This window comes from Urocitellus parryii, chromosome 5 (genome assembly GCF_045843805.1).
Source record: "Urocitellus parryii isolate mUroPar1 chromosome 5, mUroPar1.hap1, whole genome shotgun sequence".
NCBI classification, from domain to species: domain Eukaryota; kingdom Metazoa; phylum Chordata; class Mammalia; order Rodentia; family Sciuridae; genus Urocitellus; species Urocitellus parryii.
Window position 1 is genome coordinate 177,995,496 of NC_135535.1, and position 21,229 is coordinate 178,016,724.

At 41.7% G+C, this 21,229-nt stretch overlaps 1 protein-coding gene and 1 pseudogene across 5 annotated transcripts in view; one reads left to right on the plus strand and one right to left on the minus strand.

Annotated features, from left to right (window-relative positions):
• Plce1 (phospholipase C epsilon 1) overlaps positions 1-21,229 on the plus strand; it is a 288,120-nt gene that overhangs the window by 108,631 nt on the left and 158,260 nt on the right. For all 5 annotated transcript variants that reach the window (XM_026397323.2, XM_026397326.2, XM_026397325.2 and 2 more), the window contains exon 3: positions 16,144-16,432. In XM_026397323.2, the coding sequence (XP_026253108.2) occupies positions 16,144-16,432 (289 nt within the window). The remainder of the gene's footprint in view (positions 1-16,143; positions 16,433-21,229) is intronic.
• Positions 14,970-15,457, minus strand: LOC113188845 (large ribosomal subunit protein eL33 pseudogene; annotated as a pseudogene).

Sequence of the window (21,229 nt, forward strand, 5' to 3'; positions counted from 1 at the left end):
GGCCCCTTCTTCCAGCTCAGCACCATATTCATGTGTCTTCTTTGGCTTCTACATGCTCTGCTGGGAATCAGATTCAGTGACTTTCCCCTCCCTCTAGCCCACAGGCCTGGAGACTTATACCAAATGCCAGCTTCCCTGACACTGTTCCCTACCTGTGACATAATGTCCAATAATTGCAGATGCCACGGGTCAGCTAAAATCAATTCAAGGAATATTTCATGAGTTCCAACTATATGCAATATAGGCCACCATCAACCATACAAATCTTTACTAAAGTTGACTATCCACAACTTCCTTATATGAGTGGTCTAAGAGAAAAATCAAGAAAAGGGAATGTGTTCTACTTGAGTTAGAGAGCTCCAAGAAGTCATGTAACTTACCATGAATCACCAGGTCATGGAGGATCCAAAGGAGAGAACGTCCCGAGAGCACCCACAAGCAATTGATCCCAGTGGGTTGGTCATGGCTGCAGCTGGTATATCCACTGTTGTGGTTGACACTGCTTTTAAGTATGTATAGTGGCATCTGCATAGTATCCTTTATGAGCTCCTACAAAACATTGACCGTAAGTAGTTATTTAGGGCTCCCTCAATGTGAAGGACAACCATATTTTATTTTTCTCACTATCATCTTTATTTTTCCCCACATTTTTTTTTTTTGTTGGTGTATTATAGGGATAACAGTATTTTAAATACTTGCAAGAAACCCAGAGAATCTGGAGACAGGGAAAGCTCTTAAGTCTACTTTTTACACAATAGAGCTTCATACCATTATTCTATATATAATCTTTTCACCAAAACACTGTCGCCTGATTCTTTCAACAAAAGACCTCTTTGTTTTGATAGCCAAGAAAAACCTTAAGCTCAGTAGAGACAACAGAAGAGGCTTTTAAAATTATAAAATGTAAGGGCTAAAATGCCATGTTGGGATGTAAATTTTTTTAATTAACTCTTTAAAACTTAACTTTTTAAAATTTAAGTTTTTAATTAATTTTTTTTAAATGTTTTAAACCCTTGGCTAACTTTAGGGGTTATTTTACATTTTGATTTCTTTTTGTGAGATCTCCGTGGAGTTCTTTGGAATCAGAATACAACTCAGGGCACCATATCTTTCTTATTTTTCTTACCTGACTGTAATAGGGTAGGTAGGCACAGGTGAGATGGAAGGTGATCATTACTTATACCCATGAGTCTTCTGAAGGTCAAATAGGTTTTTTCCAACTTCAGTCTAGGAGTATGATCCTAGCTGTGAACATTGGTACTCACATATGCATAACTGAGAGCCTCTGTGGATAGAAATACATGGTACAGGGAGAGGCTGACCCTGGCTCCTCCTCATGAACTTGAGTATAAACTCAGATGCCATGGTTTGTTTATGTTCTCGTAGTTCTCCAGTATTGCAGAACATTATTGAAGGCTTATCTTTCCACTGTTATCTTCCAAGGTAGAGAGGAAGGTCATGCTTCCTTTAAGTTGTTGCATTGCTTTCTGGATCTATACCTCCAAAGACTGGAAAAGTTCCTAGTTCTTGCTCACCCTGGGGGATGCCTCTGAAAGTTTATACATTGTGAGTGCAAACAAGGAGGTGGTTTCTCACATAGTTCAGGCTGGTAGGGAATGTGCACTCCATCCCTTCTCATTGATTTTTTTTTTTTTTATTAACAAGGAAACTACCACATCATCACAAATGTTAGAAGTGATTAGCTCCATCAGTGCCTTACCAGGGAAAGGGCTTTGTCTGAGTTGTGTCTTCAGTACCTACATGACACTTCTGCATGGCAATGAATGTCCTCAGACACAGAAGATATAACCCCCAGCTGCACTGATGTGACAGTTGCAAATGGTTCTGGGTTAGGATCACATCCGCTGTAAGGGTTCAGAAGGGCCCTGTTTATCCCCCCCCCAGACTCAATGTTCAGTGTCTTAGCTTCAGCCGTGAGGAGCTATTTGCACACACTGTTCCTTCTGTTTAGGACATTCTCCCCTCCTATGCTCCCTCAACTTGGCCCGGCCAATTCTTACCACCCACAGGTCGTGTCTTAGGCATTCCCTCCTAGGAAAAGCCTTCCATGGCCTTCTAAGACCCTCCTCTGTGTTTCTGACACTCTGAGCTCACACCACCGCAAAACTGCGAGAATCTGATTTAATTGCCCATGATCTTGCCTGTCTTCCCTGATACTTGGTAACTTTCTGGAGAACAAAAGTCTGTTTTACTCATCTTTTCGTCTCCAGCTTCTAGCAAGCTATTTGGCACAAAGTAAACATTTGGTAAATAGTTGTTGAATGAATGAATGGAATCCAAAAAAAGGAAGACATTCTTAGGCATAGATTTCTTCTCCTTCAGAAATTCACTTACAGCCAGAGACTGTGTCTGTATTGGATGCCAGCGCAAGCTTCTCAGAGGATTCCCTGGGGCGGGCACGCTGGCCAGGGCCTGGTTGTTACTTGGGACCTCCAAGAGTCTGTGCCTCTCTGGATGTAGGGCCCCCAGGATTTCCCCCACCAAGCTGGGCTATACTTCTATCCTGTGTTGTTCCTCAATTCCTTCATCTTGTCCAGGCCTCTGCTGCCTTTTCTGATTCAGGTCCAACAGTTCCTCTCTAGGCTCTGGGTCCTCCTGACTATCAACCTTGGTGACAACCCTAGCTCCAGCAAAGCTGGTAGATGCTATTCACCCATCACTACCTATTCCATTTGCTCTTCCTAAAGTGCATTGGTAGGTTAAGTCTGGTACTACCCTTAGATGACACTTGAACTCTGTACTGCTTACCCTAAATGGCTCTCAGGTCTTGTCAATAGACTTGAGGCTCTAAGTGGGTGCCATTTTTTTTTCCTGCAGTAGCACAATTAATCTGGACCAGAATCCCACTTAGTTTGAGTCCCATTTCTGAGGGTGGGTTTAATGTTGGCTCAACTACAGAGTTTCTGTTCCTTGGAGGTTTTGGTGATGGTTCACTTAACTTCCATTAGAGGAGAGACCTTCAAAAATTAAATTAATGCAGTTTTCCAGTGAAAGAGATACAGAACACTCAATATGGTAAGCAATCACCCACTAATAATTAGATAAGGGTCTCTGATTTCAGGCCCTACTTAGCAACACTCCTCTTTCATTCCCACTTTCTTCCTTTACCCCTGGAATAGAAGCTCATGGTATTAACAGCAAAGGGGAGAGAGGAGGATTGAAGGATGGAGGGAAGAGATGAGCAATGGGAATAAAGGGAAGAGAAGGAGGGATGGTGAGGAAGGTAGAAGGATCAAGACAGAATTAAAAACAGGATGAGATTCAAAAGAGAGCACAGCGGACTGTCTGCAAGGGGAGAGGGTCAAGAAATTTTGAAGTGAAGAAACCATGAGGACCAAGAGGAATCTGGAGAAAACCGCCTGGAGCAACCAGCAGAGACAGAGCGGGCAGAGAAATGAGCGAGGACGAGAGGGAGGATCTGAACTTTAACTCTCATATTAGCCAAGAAGATGAATGAACTCCCACTTACTGAATGCCTCATGCGTGCCAAGTGCTGTGCATTGGTAGAGAGTGTGCCCACAGACTCACAATCGAATCCCAGAATTTTCTGTTTGACTCTATAACTGAAAATACCCAGACATCTCCACATGAGTTCACTGGAAGAAGGCTGATCGCCACACTCCTAACCCTTGCCCCAGCCCAGGAAAGCAGAGCCTGGCCGGCTGCAGAGGCCAGTCCTGGCAGCTCAACAAAGGGACCTCAGTGGATAAACAGAAGCACACTTATCTCTGAGTACAGGAGTTTTCACCACCTCTGGAATGTTAGTGAATAACCAGGAGGGGGCAGAGGGTGGCTTTTAGGGTTGGTAGGTCATCTCAGGTCCTGAAAGCCAGCCTGCAGGACCTTGGATCTCTAAAGATTCCAGGCATCAATGCTGTTATCACCAGTGGATACAGAGGGTTGGTGAAACTGAAGACAAAAGACTTGTGGCTATCTTCTCTCTTTGAGTCCTTATCCAGTGATAATATCTCTGCTGTCTATCTCTGGTTGTCAGAGCAGTAGGAGATCAGCTTCAGCCTCGGGCTATCTTCAAGCAGACAAGTGGTTAAAAGTCCATGAAGGACCAACATAGCATGATAGTGGCATAAAGCCAACACATACAATGGAACAGGATAAAAACCCTAGAAACCAATCCATTCATCTACAGCCAACTGATACTCTACAAAACTGCCAAAGACGAACATTGAAGAAGCGCAGTCTCTTCAATAAATGATGCTAATTAGACAGGATGCAGAAGAACGGAGTTGCATTCCTCACCCTACCATGTACAGAAACCAACTCGACATGGATCGAAGACCATCCTGACGTAAATGTGAGGCCTGAAACTATGAAACTATACTACAAAAAGTAGGAGAAACACTTTGAAACACCAGGTATAGGCAGTGATCTTTTGGATAAAAAAGCACAAGTAGACAAATGGGATTACAGAAGCATCTGTACAGCAAATGAAACAATTAACAGAGGGATGAGACAACCTGCAGGCTGGAGAAAAAACTGACAAAGGATTTCTGACCAGAATAAAATGAACTTGAGAAACTCAATAGCAAAATAAATAAATAAATAAATAAATTCATCATCTAATTTTAAAATGGGAAAATGATCTGAATAGACATTTCTCAGAAGAACACAACAATGGCCCATAAGTTTGTGAAAAATATTCAACATCACTAGCCATCAGGGAAATGCAAATCAAAACCACAGTGGGATATCACTTAACTCTAGTCAGAATAACTATTATCAAAAAAGCAAAAAATAGCAAACACTGTTGAGGATATGGAAAAAAAAGCAACCCTTAAACACTATTGTAAATTAGTGGTCATTGTGTGAAACAGTTTGGAGGTTCTTCAAAAGACTGAAAATAGATCTTTGTTATGATCCAGCACATTAGGGAGATGACTACACTCTCATGTTGATGGCAAAATTATTCAGAACAGACCAAAAAAATGGAACCGACAAAAATGTCCATTGAATGAGAAAATGTGGTTTAGATACACAATAAAATGTTGCTCAGGCATAAAGAAGAATAAAATCCTTTCATTTGTAGCAACATGAATAGAACTGGAGGATATCGTGTTAAATGAAATAAGCCAGGTGCAAAAATACAATCTCACCTGTTCTTTCTCAATATGTGGAAGCTAAAAAAGTTGATCTGAAAGTAAATGAGAATGGACTGTGATTACTAGAGGCCAGGAATGGTAGAGGGAGGAGTAATAAAGGGAGGTTGGAGAGCAAGTACCACAATGTGTTAGATAGGAGGCAAAGGTTCTAGTGTGCTATAGCACAGGAGGGTGAAGTCACAATAACTTGTTGTATATTTCATGATGAGCTAGAAGGGAGGGGCTCAAGGTCTCCAAACAAAGAAATGGTTAGGAGACAGAAATGCTCATGACTTTTTATTTGATCATTACTCTTTATATACAAGTGTTGAAATTCCACATTGTATCCCACAAATGTGTACAATTATACGTTTAAAAAGAACAAAGAATCGTAAAACAAATATCTCAGTTTAAAAAAAAAAGAAGAAAAAGCAGCCCAGGAATGAAATGTAGTGTTGATTCAGAAGCAATGACCCAGGCAGGAGACCCTCAGAGCTCTGAAGAAAGACAACACTAGTCCTTTCCATCAGGTAGAGGGAGGGAGCTTAGAAATTGGGATGAAGTGAGCAGAGATTCAGGTTACCAAGGAGAGGGGCACAGGAAGCAAACAGCCTGGTGGATTGTCCTGGTCCCCTCCACTTTGTGCACACAAAGCGGTCCAGAGAGGCAGGATGTCAGGAATTTTCTGCCCTCACAACTCCCCATGTGCACAGCTTAGCAAGAACACTGCCATGCAGCCTCTGAGCCAGGGATTGTAGGCTACAGGATTTGTGAAAGTTTGTTTTTGTCTTGCAGGGGCTTTGTCCCCATGTGATTCATTAGTTGACCCATTGCTCCTTAGAGCTGCAAGGAGCCTGGTAGTTCAGGCCATTAAGTCCCTTCTGTGGACCTAATTCACAGCCTGACATCACAAGCCTAATAGCATAATCCATTTGTCCTGATTTGATTTTTTCCTTTCCAAGAGGCTTCCTTGGCAGTCAGGTTTTCTCATTACAACATGATTCATCTGTATGGTAATTCCCATTAGAATTAGTATCTCAGACGTGATTCATCTCGGCAGATATGAAGCTGGAAGCATCTCTTACAGAAAGGCCTGTTACATTCACAACCAGGGAAACGTCTGTGAGGTGCCCCTTCCTTCAAGTAGCATTTGTCAGTTCTGCCCTGTGCTAGATTCTGAGCTAGGAGTTTGGACATGAACATGCCCTTGCCCTTGCTCTTGGTAGCTCCCTTTCTAGAAGAGAGATGACATGGGCACAAGTGCCTGTGTATCATCTGAGAAGTACAGAAATAAAAAGGTAGCATTTTCTCCTTAAAGCCCAAGGTTGTGGTTCTCAGATGTCAGCAGGAGTTTGTATCAGCTGGAGGGCTGGTGAAATACAAATTGCTGGGGTAGGGTTCCAGAATTTTTGATTCAGGAGACCTGGGATGGGACCCCCCCAAACTTGCATTTCTTTAAAGTTCCTGGGTGATGCTGCTGCTCTGGTGATGCCCCTCCCTTTGAGAAGCACAGCTCTAAGCCTCCAGTAATTTCTCCTGGGCACCCATCCTTCACTGACTGCAGTGTGCTAATCAGTGTGCTCTGTGCTGGGGACAAGTGCTGAATGAAAACATGGCCCCCACCCTTGTGGACCCTCATAGCCCAGGAGAGGAGTAGTCAGTGATGGCCATATTTCACAGGAAATACCACTGTGGAGTTTTGCAAAGGGTACACAGAAAAGATCATGATTATTTCTTGTTGGAGCCCAGGGAAACCTATATGGAGGAAGCAAAATTTTAATGAAAATATAAAATGTGGACTGGAAAAAGTCATGTGGAAAGGCATTTGTAACTGTGAGATTCCCAGATGATCCATCAGCTGTCCCGGGACACCCTCTCACACTTCTTCTTAGATGTTTTTTGCAGTATCAAAGATTCAGAGCCAGCCAAATCTTTACAAGGTGGCACCCACCTGTATGTAATCCTAGCTACTTTAGAGGCTGAGGCAAGAGGATCACAGGTTCAAGGCCAGCCTCAGCAATTTATCAAGACCCTGTCTCAAAATAAAAATAAAAAGGGGATGTAGCTCAGTGGCCCCTGGGTTAAACCCTCAGCACCCCCCCCCAAAAAAAAAAGGGAAAGAGAGAGAAAACAGATTCAGCTTACTTCCTGTAGAAGCCAGTGGTCTAGCTCTGGTTAATTGGCCTGGTCCTAGCAAAGCCTTTATTTTTGGCTCTTTGGAGTTCTGTTTGGTCAGTGTCTCCTGCCTGGTCTGAATACTGTCAGTAGAATGGAATTCTCTGCACAGGCACTGGAATGGAATGTGGAATCAAGAGCAGAGGAAATACAGCCTCAGCCAAAACCCTGCTCCCCATCTCTGCCACTGGGTCCCTAGGCCACCACAGCTGCCACCTCGCCAACAGCCCCACTGTTTTTCTTGACTCTTAGGAAAGTTGATGGTTCTCATGTCGTTGCCTTTGTTTACACACAGATACATCAGACACCAAGCTTCCAGCATCTCCAACCTTCTAGAACACTACTTCCAGATTCTAGAAGTTAGGGGAGGGGTATATGAGACCAGTAAAGGGGGATCCAAATCATGATACACAGATCTCACACTTCATGCCAGGAGGGGGGCCCCTACCTGTCCACTCACAGTTAACACAGACTTAAGTAATCATGATTATTAGTTTGTTTGTTTGTTTTCCCTAGCATGAGGCCCTTTAAAAACACATTATGGAGAAGGTAAGGGTGCCATGAGAAGTAGATTTGTGAGAAGTGACAGCTGATATTGAAGAACACTGGTAAGAGGGAGGGAAACAGGAGAACCTAACTGTATTAGAGAATAATGGTGATCAAATGTTCATCAATATGAGGGTTAATTAATACGTAAGAAGGCGAGGAAGTGTAGAGCATAGAGCCATCACTCTAAGAATCTTAGAGAGAATGTTGGCCGGCCCCTTCATGTCAAAGGTAAGAGGAAGTGTGAGGAAGGCATGGGCATGTGAGGAAGAGGAAGGGTTTCTACCCTTAGCCCAACATCACCTAGTTATCAACAACTGTGGTTCTTGCCAGGGCAGAGTCTGCTTCTTCTTCTTTTTTTAAATCATTTTTTTTTCATGCATCAATCACAGTCTCTGTAACTGTAACTTAGTATACTTGTTGAATTAAACTGGTATAGGAGAGTCTATCCATGAATCTGTATCCTGGATTCCTTTTTTTTGTTGTTGTTGTTTTTAGGCCCATGATCCTTCCAAGTTACCACTTCCATAAAAAATTAGGGTGAATAATACATCAGATTAAGTACTCTTGATTCTAAGCCAATCAACAAATAATAATAGAAGCGTGTTAAACCACCAGTGAATTTCTCAGAACCGGCCCATGTGATTAGTAGCAATTAGAGCCTGCTTTGGCTATAGATGTTCTGGATACTTAGCAAAGATTTGATGCATTTCCTGTGATTTCTACATCTGATGTTCAACAAGTGTAGGTAACATTGTATTCTGGTGTAGATTAACCCAAATGGATTCATTGCCAAAATACTGGAAGATTCTAGCCAAGTTTTTGCTCAAGACCTAGAGAGACTCATTCAATTAAGAAATAGTTCTTGAGAAGTTATAATGCCCGCTACTCTTCTAGACACTGGAGATACAGCAATGAAAAACGGAAAAGTCCTCATGAAACTGATTTTCTACTGGGAGGAGATAGACAATAAGCAGATAGACACAGAGAGATGGAGGGATTCTTAGTACAATTAGTCCTCTCTTGAAAGTGCTTCTTTTACATCTATAGTAGATTCCCTGGTTGTTCCACTTGGTAGTTACCAGCACTGGCTTAGAATTGCAGAGTCTTGATACTAAGTCCTAGTTCCTTATTTTTAGATGCTGGTAAAATTGTAAGACCTCTTCACAGCACTGCTCTGAGGTGACGAATCATGCCTCAACACTCAGTGCCTACTCCACTTTAAACACTCCATGAATGTTGCAATTATTGCAATTATGGAGTCAATATACCCCTAATAACAAGCCTTTTTTTTTCTGTCAAAAGATTTCAGAAGATGCCACCAGATCTTGAAATATCATAATCTTCCCCAACTCTGATCTCAGAAAGTCAGCTTTTGAAATAGAGCAAGTAATAAATGGATTCCCCTCGACCGTACCCTCAGTTAGCAAGTGAAGGCAGAACCCTTTCTGGCTGCATAGAGAAGGGAGGTTCCTTCTGGGTAAGGGCTGCAGGGTCTGCCTGCATCATGCCTTTCAGGGCGTTCAAGGTTTTGCTTTGTCTCTATCTCAACTCCCCCAGCTCCCCTCAGCCAAAGGGTCTGAATTCCATGTCCCAGCCCTGGTTTCTGCCAGGCAGCCCTCTTTCTTGAGTCACAAGGAACTTCACATGTTGCTCAAGTGTCTCTGCTAGCGTTGTCTCTGCATTGTTTGCATTTCAGTAAGTAACTCCATCATATGGAGGTCATTTTGCTCAAACCACTCCACGTGTCATCCCACAGCACCTGCCATGATGTGAGAAATGTGAGTCCATGAAGAGGATCCATTCACAGCTCCCAGTGCTTGTTAAGCCTCGGAGCCCTGTGAGGCCAGTATCATTGGTACAACATTGATCTTGCTACACACATTTTAAGTCTCTTAGAACTTAACAGCGAGCAAGTCTAGCTTCCTTGATTCCTTTTCTTTCTTCAGTTCCAACAACTTTAGCAGGTCTTTATAGTCTACGTCCAAAATATCTTTTGATTATATTTAATAGTCTGTTTTTTTTCAGTGCTGGGGACAGAACCCAGGACCTCACACATGCCTACTAGGCAAGTGTTCTACACCCTCAGCCCCTAGTGTGCATTTTTTTCTTTTTAAATATTTTTTTAGTTCTAGATAGACACAATGCCTTTATTTTTATTTATTTATTTCTTTTTATGTGGTGCTGAGGATAGAACTCAGTGCCTCACCCACGCTAGGTGAGCACTCTACCACTGAGACACAACCCCAGCCCCTAATGTGCAATTTTTAATTATCTTATTTGGTCTACCTGTTTACTGCCTGTCTTCCCCACTAAAATGAAGCTTTTCTTACTGTCAGATCTCCAGCAATTGGGCTTGGCACAATGTTTGTGCTTAGTAAATATAATTGAATTTTTGAGTAAATGAATGGACACGTAGCTGTTTAACAAGCTTGGTTGCCATGTTGCGATATGTTTATTTTAGCTCAAAAATTATATTGGCCCATATAGGGCAGTAGTTTGTCTTCTTTTCAGCACCTTCTATTACCACATTAATCAAGTGAGATAAAGTTTATATATTTTTTCACTTTGTAATTTAAAACTATAAATCTCCATACAAAGGAAATATATTTGGCCATTCATTAGTCATAACTTGACTATTTCCAAAAGTAATTTAGGGAGACCATGAAAGGAATGATCATGAATCGAAACAATAACAAGATCAGTGTAAACTCCTTGCCAAATAACAATGTGATCTTGAATCCCACTGGTAAGCCGTGAATGTGGCCATGTGTAGTGCAGTGGGTGAAGCTGGACTACACAGCTGGAGAAACATGGATTTTAATCTTGGCTTATCCTTTGCATGTGTGTGTTTGTGTTTGTGTGATATATAGAGAGGGAATTGGGTTACTATCATGTTTTTGACATTGAACTCAGTTGCACAGGTAGGCAAGTGTTCTACAACCAACCTACATCCCTAGCTCTTGTCTTGGCCTCTTACTAGCTGTGTAAGGTTGACTATATTTCTCTACTTCTCTAAGATAATTTTCCCCAACTACAAAATGAAATTAACCTCATTGGGTTAGTGTGTGGAGTTGGTTGTTATGTAATTAAAATACTCCTTGTTGTGCTCAACACATCCTCATTTCATCAATCATTGTAGTGAATTTTCACCACAATCGTTTATTTAGCGATGGTTTTTTGAGTTGACTGGGTGGTTCTCCTTGTCTGAATCAGCTGATCTCTCCTGGGCTTTCTTACACATCTGCGGTGGTGGTTGGACTGGCAATTGGAGGATCTCAAAGCTAGGGTGGCATCACTGTGTGGATGGCTGTTGGCAGGCTAGCAGCCAAGGTGACAGGAGTGACTGGGCCATGATCTCTCATCTTCCAGCAAGCTAGCTCAGGCTTCTGAACATGCAAGTTGTTATATCGTCCCCAAAACAACAAAAGAGAATGAACTCCAGTGAACAGGTATTTTTTGAGGCTCTGTTTGTGGCCTTTTCTATATTCCCCTTGGTTAAGCAAATCACAAGGGCAGCCAGAGTCAGTATGGGAAATAATGAATGACAGTTTTTCGAGCCTACCACAATCATCACTGTCTCCATCATTGTAAGAACTAGTATTTGTTGAGCATTCACTAAATGCCAGATATTGTTCTAATCCCATTATCTTTATCAAAGCTTGTAACTCCAGTCACAACTTTATGAGGCAGATACATTTATGTCCCCCATATTAGAGGAAAGGAAATTGAGGCACAGAATGACAAAGCAACCTCTCTAAGTAAGGTCACACAGCCAGGAGGTAGGGAGCCAGGACTCAGAGCAGTGCTCCAGAGCCACCGTAGTGATGACGGTTCTATACTGCCTTCTCTTCCCACTCCATGTGGGGGTGAGGGGTTTCCATGATTTCTTCTTTTATAAAAGCGAGTGATCAGGTAAGAGAGACTAATCAGATTTTGACATGGTCTCTGAGCATTACTGCATCTAGTACAACTCAGCATTTTCCCAACTAGCACCTTGAATTCTGATCATCCAGAATTGGATGGCCAGGACATATTTGTACAGAGCTTGGAAGAGACCTGTGAGCTCTTTCTGGTTCCTTAAGGTGGGGTGTTAGCCAAGGTGGTAGCAGCTCAGACCACTGTTCTTAGAGCCCTTCATCTTCTATTTCTTCAGACAAGTCCGAGGGCCTAGAAACAAGTGGCTGGTGGCAATGAGGAATGATAACTTAATATAAACAGCATTAATATATTTATTAGTCATTTCTTGGTAGTAAGTTGCAACATTTTTTGAGAGCAGAGATGATGGTTTTCTTGCTATATGCTCTGTAATTATCACAGGCAAGAATACACAGAGAATACGTCAGAGGAGCTTAGTGTGTGTTTATCTACATTCATATCAAAATTTCATTAAGACAAAGGTTCCAAACAAATGTACCAATGACAATCAGATAGTGGCCAGGTGTGATCACGAGAGCCATGGGTACTGGCACCAACTGGTGAGTTCATGTTCCATCTTGCAGTGGAAAGCCTAGTTATTTGAGGCCGTGTAGGCATGCTCATTGCTACCAGACTGTTCCAGGCTTCAGGATGCTGGATGTAAACTTTCCTGATTTTAAAGCCCCGTGTGTCTGTTGAAACCAGTCCATTGGCTAAGTCTGGCTCATGGCCATCTATTTGTGACCTCCTACGTTAAGCACCTGTTGGTACTTCTCCATTGCATTATTACTGTCCTGAAGCCCTGAGGTAGAGGGTGAGACACAGAGTAAGGTGAAAATGGAGCTGTGAAATGAGAAGAAAGACATCAAGAAGGATTGAGACTTTATTTCTAGGATTCCACAGAGGTCAAGGAAATGGGAATAAAAAATTCGATTAGAACAAATTATTTGATATAACCATTTATAGACTAGTGTTCTAAATCCTTGGTTCAACGACTTGAGAAATATTCAAACACCCAGTAAAACAAAATACAATATTTTTTTTTACTCAAAGCATTTCAATTATCTTTAACCTTCTGTTATGAAATATAAATCTACAAAAGGGAGAATATTCACTGATTTTCAAGCTTCTGTGATCAAGGAGTCCTTAGGTTACGCAATCCTTTATAAATCTAATATTTTGAGTAAAACATCTTAAAAAAAACTATATTTAAGGACTGAATGAGACATGGGGAATCTATGAAGGGTGATGTGGAGAGTGGAATGCAGACAATTGCAGGCAGGGCTCAGCGGGCCAGCAGAGCAACTTGGCCAGTGAAGGATACAGGCACACCATTAGAACCAGGAACCGTCCCGCATGTAGGTTTTTGAACAAAGCCTCCTAGCATCATTCCTCTGGTGAAAATAACAACAAAAAGCACCAGGGATCGCCCACCTCTGATGGGTTAAGCTCTTTGCTTTAATAGTCCAGGCTCTGTCTTATCACTTCCTCTGAGCTTTCTCATTGCCCTTATAACCTCCAATCACGTGCTGCTCTAAACACCTTGCTCTATGTGCTGTTCTAAGACACAATCTGCATTTTCCCGCCTCTTCACTGTTGCTTCCGCTGTGAGTTACTTCCCCCACCTGCTCCAGTTTGGGCCACACTGCTTTCCAAGGCTCAGGTCAAACCCTGATTTCCCTGCTGAAGCCCTTAGTCTAGAGAGTTCTTTTCCCTAATGTCTAGAGAATTTACTTCTGATGCACTTGCATGGACCTTAGTGTGTTGGGGATTGCCTTTATGATTTGGAGCTGAGTGAAAAAAATCACACCCTGAGCCGTGTAGCTGTTTCCCCATCTTGGCCTTCACAACACACCCAGATAAGGCTAGGATGATGCTGTCCAGCAACACCACGAGAGCACAGGAATAACCCATCGCACTGAATTGCATAGACTCTGCTCTGTAGTTCCTTGAGGGTGGGAGAGCATATTCTGTCCTTTGACTTACCCAATAGTAACAGGCACCACTTCTAGATACTAGGTCAAGCACGTTGTGTGTCAAGTAAATCTCACAGTGTCACTAAGGAGTCATATAATTACCCCCATTTTACAGAGGAAGAAACTGTCTCAAAAGATTCAAGTCCATGTGCTCATGTTCATGACTAGCTCTCTAGTGGGTCAAGGCAGAGCTAGGTACACAACCCCACATACCTGGCTCCAAAGACTGGGCTGTGTCCCAGCACACCATCTTCATGGCCATATTGACCACTAGAAATTTAATGACAGAGAATTAAGTCTCTGAATTCACACTCTGCCTCCAAGTGGCCAGGGTATATCCACAGACAGAGGAAATTAGAGTAGAAATCTGGTTAAAGTCACTGTGGTTTGAATTTTATGGAAGTTCTGGGTACAATGGAGGATCTCAAAAGGACCCAGCACAGCTCAGTAGGGGACCTCTTGAGGGCCCCAGTCAAGGTGCAGTTTGGAGTGTACAGCACCATGGCATACATGAATGGCCTGGAGGATATGTGAGGGTCTTCCCTTTCCTGGACACGGATGCCACCAAAGAGGGTGGCATTGCCACCCTATCATGAGCTCCTTGCTTTCTGTCTCCCTTATAATACTGAAAGCTCTTTGAGTGGAGAAGCGGTCTAATTTACCCAGTCTCAAGGCAGTGACTATCTGCAAATAACTATCTGTTGGTTTGATGAATGATTGACAAGTCAACCAAGGCAAGTGCTCAAGGCAGCATGATGAAGACAACTCAGGGTAGTAAACCTTCTGTCGGAGTGTAGATTGCTCACCCAATGCTACATTTCTCCCTGCTGTTCCATGCACTGTCTGGAAGACTCTGGCTCTCCAGAACACTTGAAAAAACCCAAAACTTTCTTGCAACAACATCAAACCTCATAATATTTTGACCTTACCCTTTAAATTAGATTGTGAAATCCTGCAGCACCAAATCATGTGCCACTTTTTGCACCTACCCGCTGTCTTTTTTTTTCTTTTTTCTGATTATGTACCTATAGTTTCAGCTCCTCTGAAGGCTAAGAGGGGAGGATCACTTGAGCCCAAGAGTTTGACTCCAGCCTGGGTAACACAGCCAGACCCCATATCCCAAAAAATGGAAGAAGATGCTAATTGGTGCTACTTGACACTTTTCATTCTCTTTCTCTCTCGCTCTCACTTTCTTGCTCTCTCTCTTGAAATCTATTTTTATTTATTTTTCATTAGTTTAAATCATTGAGGGGTATAGCATCACATGGATTCTGCATCCAGTGGCCTTAGCAGGAAGGTTGCTTTTGAACTTGCCCAAACCATGCCACTTTTCCCATGGATACAAGTTTACCTTTCACCAGATTCTTCTGGTTTTATTTAGTTTACTGCCAGGAGTTACTGTGTAATTTTTTTTTTTTTTGCCTTCTACACAGTAGCATAACTCTTGCCTGAGTTGAATTCACTTTCATCTCTAGTATAAACACCTTCGACTTTAAGAAGAGCTTTGTACTCCCTTTGGTCCCAGAGACACTGATCATAGCCAGCAAAAGTGTCCTTGCACCACAGTCTTCCATATGTTTGCCTTTTAGAAGTCCCGTTCCCAGCAGCCCTTCACAGGCTCCAAGATGACAGAAACAGAAATGCCTGCCCTGTGTCTCTCAACACAGTGCCTTGTAGAGAGCAGTTCATCATGTTGAGCTATTACATTAGAATGGACCAGGGCATGATGGGGAATCTGTCCCAATAGTATAGTCCTCTTGAGATCATTCTTGGAGAGTTCAAGTGATCAAGAGAGATAAAATCATGATAGTGACAGAGACAGGGCAGAAAGAGTAGGCAGGAGCTGTCAACTCTTTGGATGTGGGAGGTAAGGGAGGAGGAAGGAAAAAAAAAAGATTCAAAGAGTGTCCTCGGCTGATAAAGAATGATTATGCCTGAGAGTGAAATAGAGAGGTTCTTTTTCCCCCTGACTCTCTTGTCCTCACTTCAATTTGAGCATGGAGCAAAGATTCCCCATGAATGTTTTGTGGAGGCAGATAGGCATGAGACAGTCATGCAGGATAGTCGGCGAGGACAAGAAGGTTTGCCCTGTCTCTTTGCAGAAGAGCTTTGCTCTCCTGTGGAGGGGGAGAAATTTGAGCTGAATGTATTTTTGGTTGGTACAACTTTAAGTGCTCTGTTTGATAGCAGGTTTGTTTGAATGGCCTATTTCATAACTACACATAGCTTTTCCAAATAGACGGTGTCTGTAGAATGTTCAGGTTAATGCATGGGTCCAGTGCCCAAGAGTGTTTGCGCTTCCAGCGACTGGGCCTTCTTTCTTAATAAGTCATCCTGGCATTTTGTCAACAGGTTAATTTGCTTTTCTAAGAAACTAGATTAATACTTCCTGTGCTTTGTGCTATTCCCAGATCTACGATGCAGTAAGAAGAGGAGAAGAAACAGAAGATACAGTTGGATCTCTTCTCCATTTCTTACCAAAGCTTCCAGCCTCCGAGACAGTCCATGGAGGGATTAGCATTGGTCTGTGCTTAAAGCAATGTGTCCAAGACACCGTGTGTGAGTACCGTGCCACCCTCCAAAGGACTTCCATAGCTCAGTACGTCACCGGTTCTCTCCTGGAGGCAACCACATCTTTAGGAGCAAGAAGTGGCCTTCTCAATACTTTTGGAGGAGCCACTGGACGAATGATGCTGAAAGGTAATGTCTGAAATTTTACTTTTAACTTTGCACCTTTCCTTCAGAGAAGAATCTAAGATAACCTTTAGGTAACTCTTGATGGAAAATTGAATTCACATATCAGCAACTAAGTAAAAGTTAACTTCTTTGAAAGAATACAAAAGAGTATTCCCTTACTAAAACCCCTTAAAGTATAAACCTTCTAGTAGTAAGCCTTAAGACTTTTAAATTCCAGGCTGGGGAATGTAGCTCAGTTGATAGAGTGCTTGCCTGGCATGCACAAGGCTCTGGGTTCAGTCCCCAGCACCACACACACACACACACACACACAAAGAGATTTTCAAATTCCTTTTTCTAAAGAAGTAAATGGTTAAAATGCTACCTTTAATTCAGGCAGTTGGTTTTTCCTAGTGGTAACACTTGACAGATATCAATGACTATGACAAGAGGAGAGTAAACAAGTATGTTTATGTGGTCACATTGAAAACCAGCGGTGGCTGGACACAGAGTAAAGTACAGAGCTCCTTCATACATAGAATCGATAGGTTCCTGTTGATCAGAAAAGCCAAAGGCCATCTTCCATGACTCCCACCTTAAAGGACAAGATAGGCAGGCAAAGTTCTGAAAGATGAGAGCTGATGGAAAATGTGGTCCCTCGGCATCTGAACCTTTCGGCTACTTCCCACGAGTGGCAGACAGGCAGGTCAGAAATGGCAGCACACCAAAGAACCCCAGAGACTTGCTCACTGCACAGCTGTCACAAGCCCCTTGGCAGTCTTCCCTGGCAGGAAGTTACCAGCCAGACAGGGACCATGCAGAGCTGTGTTCCAATCCCTGGGGGCTGCCAAGTACTCCATCTGATATCTGACCGTTTCTCTCTCTCAAGCAGAGTAGCTGTTGTTCCTCCACAATGAACCTGAGACACCAGGCTAGCAGATCAGCGAGCTTCCTCCTTGATCCTCAGCCTCCCCCATGCCATCCCCACACACACCCTGGGTAGGTTTAAGAGGGACACCACCGCCTCTCTGTTGGGTGCCATGTTGATTTATTTTCTGGAATCACTTTAACTTCTGGGGATTGGTCTTAAAGGATGAATGAAAAAAACACACACAATGTGAGAACATTAATCCAAGAGACTAATAGGGAGAAACTTGATTTCCTAGAAAGGGTGATTTGCTGGGAAGGGAAAAAAACAATTTCCCCCCTCATAGACCTTATAGTCTCTAGGTGGTAAGCATGTTTTCCTATGCACAAGATCCAAGATTTCTCCACCCTGATGTGATCCCCAGAGAATAGCCGTCATGCATTCTCTATGAGTACTGTTTCCAGGAAACTGAGCTGAGAAGAGCATATGGAATTGGCATTACTTTACTGCATGTGACTATATGCTAGGACCTTACCAACCTGTGCTTATTAGATACACACTCTGCCCAGCAGAGTGCACGTGCTGTGGGAGATCCTGTGGAAGTATTAAGTCGGTTGCTGGTCAGCGTATCTGTTGCCCTTATAGTAACTTGATCTTGATTTCGGTTTGCTCTTCCTGTTCAGTGTAGACCTCGTAGATCAACATTCCCAGCACAGAGACTTTGGTAATGTGTGTGATCTTCCAGTTGGAGTTTTAAGACTGATCTGGGCTTTTATCTTTTTCTTTCTTTTCTTTCTTTCTTTTTTAATGTTCTGTTTTGCAGCTCTTTTTTTGGTTTCTGATAACCCTCTGTAAGTAGCTCCTGTTGAATAACACAATTAACTGGTTGCCTTCTGCCCTGGTCTTATTTCTATAGTTTCTGGCCTGCTTTAAGCCATTTTCAACTTCAGTCCCTCCCCCAAGGGTTTTCAAAGTCTTTATGTGTCTTAATTAAAGTTTCTTCAATATGCAGCAGGAAACAAAAACAGGATATGGGTTTGTCACCACACAAAAAATGATAAGTATATGAGGAAAAGCGTACATTAATTAACTTGATTGATTGAGCCATTCCACAATGTATACATATGACAAAACATCAGTTATGCACAATAAACATACATAATTTTGTCAATTTCTAAAAATTAAAAATGTTTAAAGTATCAGATGGATGGATCATCAAGTCACAGAATATTCACAGAATCTGTAGGATCAGCATTTTGGCTCATGGATATTGAGCTCTCTGATAACCAGACAGCCATATGTTCCACCAGGGCATCTGGAGATAGTGGTGGCTGCCATGGTTTTTGGCTATTTTTAATCGTTCAGTGTGTCCTGTGTCATAAATTTGGTCAACAACTTTGAGTTTTGAGTTGCTAGTGAAAATCCATGGGGAAGCATTTAATACAGTTTCCAGTTTATAAACTGGGTTGTGTTTTAGAAATTCACTTCTCAGGAACTGGGTGGAACTTAGAACACATTCCTAGAGAAACAGCAGAGTTAAACGCGATTCAGTTCTCAGACTCTAGTCCTTAATAAGGCCTCTTTTATCTAAAACAGAGTTGAAATATACACCCTTCAGAATAAAGAAAATAATATTAGAGAAACATTATTATTGAGACACAGAGATTCAGCCTCCAAGAAAAAAGCAGTACAAGAGAATTAAAAGACGTGTCTTGTTGAGGAATAATTTTAATTAGGGAGAGTGAAGAGTTAACTTAAAACTTTCATGGAGACTTTGAAAAGAACTTTCAGCCATTTCTGAGATTTTAGATATTGGCAGCTGTAGTTCTTTGTTGTGGTTAATTACCCTTCAAAACTCAGACCTCTATGAAAGAATCAGATAATTATCCTGATAATGTTTTCCTTTCACAAAAAAAAGGAACGCTCATAAATGGAATGAAGAAGGACAGAAGGAGATAGCCCAAATTTTAAAAATAATTTTCCCAGAAATGATGTTTGAAGTCCATTTAGTGGAGTTAGGAAAGGTATGAAGAAAGGAGGGGGACAGAGACAAATGCTTATGATTTCCTTGCATGAGGTCCTTAGAGTAGTCAAAACCAGAGAGACAGAAGTAGGGTTGTGTTACCAGGCTGGGGTGAAGTGGGAATGGGAATAAGTGTGTGATGGGTATAGTTTTGTTTTGTAAGGTGGAAGAGTATTATCTGGATGGTGGCATGACAGTGTGAGTCGTGCACTTAGAAATGTTAAGACGCTAAATTTAATTTGTGTGCATTTTGGCACAATAAAAGATAACTCAATTAAGAAAAAGGAAGGGCAATGCTATGTACATCTTTCACCCCCAAGTCTATCATAGGGTTAAAAGGATCTGAGAACTTGTCCCCTGAAGGTGATTAGAATCACCAGTGGGGATTGCAGTACCCTGCAGATGAAACAGGGGAAGAGGATGTACATCCAGTCGATCATTGTCCCCAAGTCAGGAGCTGGTAATTGAAGGCTTGTTTGCCAGAGTTCTGCTACCAGATAGCTTTACCAGTCTATGGGGTGGCACAGAAAGCTGACAGTTAGGATACAAACATGCCTGGTTTCCTGTCTTCCTGACCACTGAGGACGATGTCCATTAAGTTGAAAGTTTCCCAGATTGAAAGAGGCATTTCCTAATAGGAAGCATTGATCAGCCAGGGCGTACCCTTGATTATTATGAATGCTGTACGAAAATAGAAAAGTGAAAGCTTATACCATTCTGTCACGGTCGTCCATTAGTTTGATACAGTTAAGCTCTTTCTACTTCCCTTCCCCTTTCTCCCCTTTAACCTTGTTAGAATCTCAAGGCTCACACTGCACAGCAATGGCCGTCAAATGAATCATTGGCTTTGATAATCAAGAAAAAACAAGATAAAGTAAAAAGGGAGAGGAAAACGGGATCAACCATAGTGAGATAGCACCCTGAAATAGCAAAATCAGAAAAATAATAAGAGAATTTTTCAAATAATGCAGCTAAATATTCTCAAATGTGTATATGGTACCAACAGTAGTGTAAACTTAGTGCATTAAACATAATTTTTCCTTCTCATAATTGTTGCTGAGTCCAGTTTGTAAATTAAGGAATTATATATAACCAGGATGAAGCTTAGCTAGTTTTCCATTTAAATTATGAGGTAGAAAAGTAATCTCCACTGTTCATTTTTAACTGTTCATTTTTAACAAGTTTGATTGCATGCATGTATGTGTAGAAAAGTTATTGGTCATACATAAGCTAAAAAATGGAACATTAATGTCAAAATAAAACATGTCTTAGAGATTTAATATTCTCATTTGAAAATAGGGAATATTTCATTTCTGGTAGAAAAGTCTGATAAATTTTCAACTTATTTGTCTTTCACTATAATAAGTATGTCCTATTTGTGTCTGTTTCTAAAACTAAGCACTTTGAATATAAAAACCAGAAATCATATTAGGAATACACATACTTACATTTGAAATGCATGACCATACCTCATAAATAATTTAGTTCATAACAGCTGCCTTAGTTGACTTCCTCATAATCAAAACAATTACCCTTTACATGCCTACCAGGCAGGGAAGGCATGTGCATAGTTCTAATTCCAAGAGTTAAGTTTATTTAAAGACTATCCTGACTTATTAGTTTTGTCACATTGAGTTTTTTTTTTTTGGGGGGGGAGTTAAAAGTATGCTTAAATGTGATATTGGGTGTGTTTGTGAACCAATTAATCATTGAAGAAATATTCACTAGCTGCCCTTTGTGGCCGAGTGCTTTGCCACCTAGGGGAAGAACACTAACCATCACATCTGGAAATCTTCAACTTATAAAATAGTGTTTCTCATTCCAGAAAAAAATGTAATGTTAGGCTTCAAGTCTACTTAACCACTTAAGAGAATTCAGAAAGTGGCAGACTAGTGAGTTGAAAGTGGCCCCAGTAGGTCCTGGATTCGGG